This window comes from Ixodes scapularis, unplaced genomic scaffold (genome assembly GCF_016920785.2).
Source record: "Ixodes scapularis isolate PalLabHiFi unplaced genomic scaffold, ASM1692078v2 PGA_scaffold27__4_contigs__length_417560, whole genome shotgun sequence".
NCBI lineage: Eukaryota > Metazoa > Arthropoda > Arachnida > Ixodida > Ixodidae > Ixodes > Ixodes scapularis.
The window spans coordinates 3,550-7,138 of record NW_024609854.1 but is presented as its reverse complement, the minus strand read 5'-3'; the positions used below and the strand labels follow the sequence as shown (position 1 = coordinate 7,138).

At 48.6% G+C, this 3,589-nt stretch overlaps 1 protein-coding gene across 1 annotated transcript; it reads right to left on the bottom strand.

Annotated features, from left to right (window-relative positions):
- Window positions 1-726: 726 nt before the first annotated feature.
- On the bottom strand, window positions 727-1,866 carry LOC8050786 (isocitrate dehydrogenase [NAD] subunit gamma, mitochondrial-like). The gene has a single exon (XM_002435156.3). It carries the CDS (start codon window positions 1,864-1,866, stop codon window positions 727-729), a length of 1,140 nt encoding a protein of 379 aa, XP_002435201.3.
- Window positions 1,867-3,589: the final 1,723 nt, after the last annotated feature.

The window sequence follows — 3,589 nt, the reverse complement described above, 5'->3', positions numbered from 1 at the left end:
TCGCAACTTTCAGCGATGGGTGGTACCGCGGTGTGAGAATCGTGCTCCCTAGCTCCTGGATGATCGGCTTCACAATAAAGGTGCTTGTCTACACCTTCCTCCCGTAAAAAAAAATGAAGTGAGGCTCTAATACTGCTTGTATGAAGAAAAAACTGGAATGACTTACCCGTCGCCGACCCCGCCTCGTACTGCATCGTACTGCATCACTGGCACCGCCGGAGCGCTGTGTGTGCGAAAGGAAGACGTGGCGCGCTGCTTGTAAGAAAGCGCTGCGGGTATGAATGCTTTCGCATTTCTACACCTGAGCAGTTTTAAGTGCCTCTGACGAATTTTGGTGAGAGTGGATTGACACGCCAAGTGGCCCGAAGTTTTCCCCAATATGCGGCACTTCTGCCGAAGTCACGATTGAAACGCTCTGGAAGCTGTTGAGTCGTTTTGACCTGCCGCGGATACGATTGTAAGTGACAGTGGCCGCCAATTTTATTCTCAAAAGTTTAAGATTTTCATGGAGAGGAGAGGATATAAATGCATTGCGATGTAAGTAAGAGTTATCTGTATGAAGGACTTTTATTCAAATAATCGACAAGACAAATTTATGGCCCGAGACTTTTCAGTTGTTTAATATACTAAAAAAAAAAGGATAGGGGGAGGGGGGGGGAGGGGGGGGGAGCAGGGCAGAGACGACGACTTGCTATGACACGCCATTCGGCGAACGCGATGCCAAAACTACAGCGTATTCTTCTGCACTTCCTTTAGAATGTTTTCCACAACTTTGCTGGTCGTAGCGTCGCCGCCCAAGTCCTTCGTGTGCACCTTGTCCCTGTTGACGGTCTTCTCAATGGCCCTCCTGATGACGACCGCGTGATCCCAGAGCTCAAGATGCTTGAGCATGTCCACGGCGGCGTAGAGGGTCGCCACGGGATTGGCCAGGTTCTTGCCAACCAGCGGGGTGCCCGTGTTCCTGGTGGCCGTCTCGAAAACAGCGTACTCTTTGCCGTAGTTGCGACCCGACGTGACCCCTGCACCGCCCACAAGACCACAGGCGACGTTGACCACAATGTTACCGTAGAGATTCGGCACGAGCATCACGTCAAACTGCGCAGGGTTGGCGACAAGCTGCATGCAGCAGTTGTCGATGATAACGTCGTTCAACTCGATGTCGGGGTACTCTTGGGCCACCTCCGTGCAGGTCTTCAGGAATAAGCCGTCCGTCAGCTTCATAATGTTCGCCTTGTGGACGACGGTCACCTTCTTGCGCATGTGGGTCCGAGCGTACTCGAAGCAGTACTTAGCGATCTGGAAGGACTTAGCCCAGGTGATGATCTTGAGCGACTCTACCACGCCGCTCGTCACCTCGTGTTCGAGGCAGCTGTATTCGCCCTCTGTGTTCTGGCGGATGACAACGATGTCGACCCCTTTGTGCTTGGTGCTGATGCCCGGATGATTTCGGCAGTGAACCACGTTCACGTACAGTTCCAGCTTGTTCCTCAGTAGAAGGTTCCTGGGTTCGACGGTCATGCTGTACGATGTGGTCTCGATGTTGCCCTTGAGTGCCACCCCGTTTCGACGTATGGACTTGATGGCGTGGTCCATGGACGAGGCGTCACCGACGTTTGCGTCCACAATTATGGTTTCGAAGTCGACTGGAACCTTGCCGCACGCGAAGATGGCCTCTACGTGGCGCATCATCTCTGGCCCGATGCCGTGGCCTGGAAGCAGGGTGACGAAAAAGCGTCCGCCGATTTTGGACTTGCGGTGCAGAGTTCTTTTGGAACATCGTGCGGGGAAGTTCGTGGTTCTGCCGTCGCAGAACTGCAACGGCCCTTTCGAGAGGGTTCTCGCCAGCTTCTTCCAAAGACCCGCCATCATCGTCTTCTTGTGATTCTGGCAGTTCGGATTCCGCTTCTTTGTCCTCCTTTACGTTTACGAGCAGTGTACCCCAATAACGGCAGCGCGAGCGAAGGAGAATCAACAAGAGCGAGCACAACGCGTACCGCCTAGAGCCACTAAATGAGCTACGCTTAGAGTATCGGCAGTATCGGTACTCTGTTCTCCGACGTTTATATGTGAGCCGCCATCTTGGTGCTTAGTACAGAGCAGACGCAACTGCCGATCGTCATAATTAAAAAGTGAAACCTCCTCAGCATCAGATTCGGTGCGAGGAAGCTCATGCAATATTGCTTTGCTCTGTCACGAACTCTTTAAACATTGCTTTGTGGAAGACGGAAAAACGTTTTCTCTGAGTTCAGATAAAGCAATTCAGGTAACTGGCAACCGTGATTTTAAGCACCAAGATGGGTAAGTGTCGTTAGTCTGAAGTGCATCCTATTTAGTGGCTCTAGTTGTGGTGATTGGCAACGGTGTAAATATACTATTATAGGTGAGGACACTTGCACGTGGTGTCCCCGCCCCCCTCTTCAATCACAGGAAAAGGGGGGGGGGGGGGGGGGGGGGGGGGGGATGGCAAACAAGACCTCCCCCCCCGGGTCGCATATTTTTACTAGTGATGGGCCGAACTTTTGCCGAATTGAAAATTCGGCGCCGAAACTTAGGATTCGGCGGAGCCGAACTTTTGCCGAACTTTTCTAAAGATTCGGCAAAAATGCACTGTTACCAGACTTAACGTTAATATTTAGTTTTTGCTGACAAAAAAAAAAGGTTTCATGTTTTTTTTTCTTGACCTAAATACAACATGTAGTGCCTATTGACACAGTTATTACGAATAAGGTGATATTCTACAAGATAATTGTATCGGTGTCGCTTTTGGTGTTTACTTGGAATTTAGTGTCTGCTTGCGGAAAGTGGCGTGACAATGGTGGTTGGGTAGTAACCGGCGCAGTCACAAATCGCGCTACGAGAGTTTTTGTTTTCAGGCTTCATCAGCGCACGCCGGCAAGTATGTTTACATTGTTAAAATAAAAGCCATCACTGCGTTCTTACTTCCTATGGAAGTCACCGTTTCGCGCGCGAAAGCGAATGCAACGGTTGCTGAAACTTCACCAGGAGAGATTACAATATTGTAAATATGCATGTTTTTCTATTTAAGTAATTTGACGTCAGCTTTGCATGAAAGTGTGCATCCCATATTCGCAACGTCTCGTTTTTAACCTTTAAAATGCCGGTTTCTGGTGTTAGGACACACACGGACGTTTAGAAGGATGGGAAGAGTTAGGAATGTTGAATGTGCAACGTCGGGCATGATAGTTTTGTGTTTAGTTTTATGCAGATACATGAAAATCGCGAAATAACGCGAACTGAAAAGCAATATTATTTTGTTTTGGCACAAACTACTTGTGAGCCGAAAACAGAATTGTTATAATAATAATAATAATAATAATAATAATAATCATTTTATTTGCACGTAACTTTCATGTGGTAGTGTGCGGGGCTAGGCAGATAGGTGAAAACCTTTACGCAGAGCGCCTGCCAGCCCGCCACCACATGTGAAAAAAAAACACATATATATGTACAGAATATACACACTACAGAAAGTACATAAAAAGGAAAGAAAATTAGGGGGAAAACATATATTACATTATGACGAGGATGCCAGCTGCATCCCATACATCCTGGCCAGCTCTCATGACTC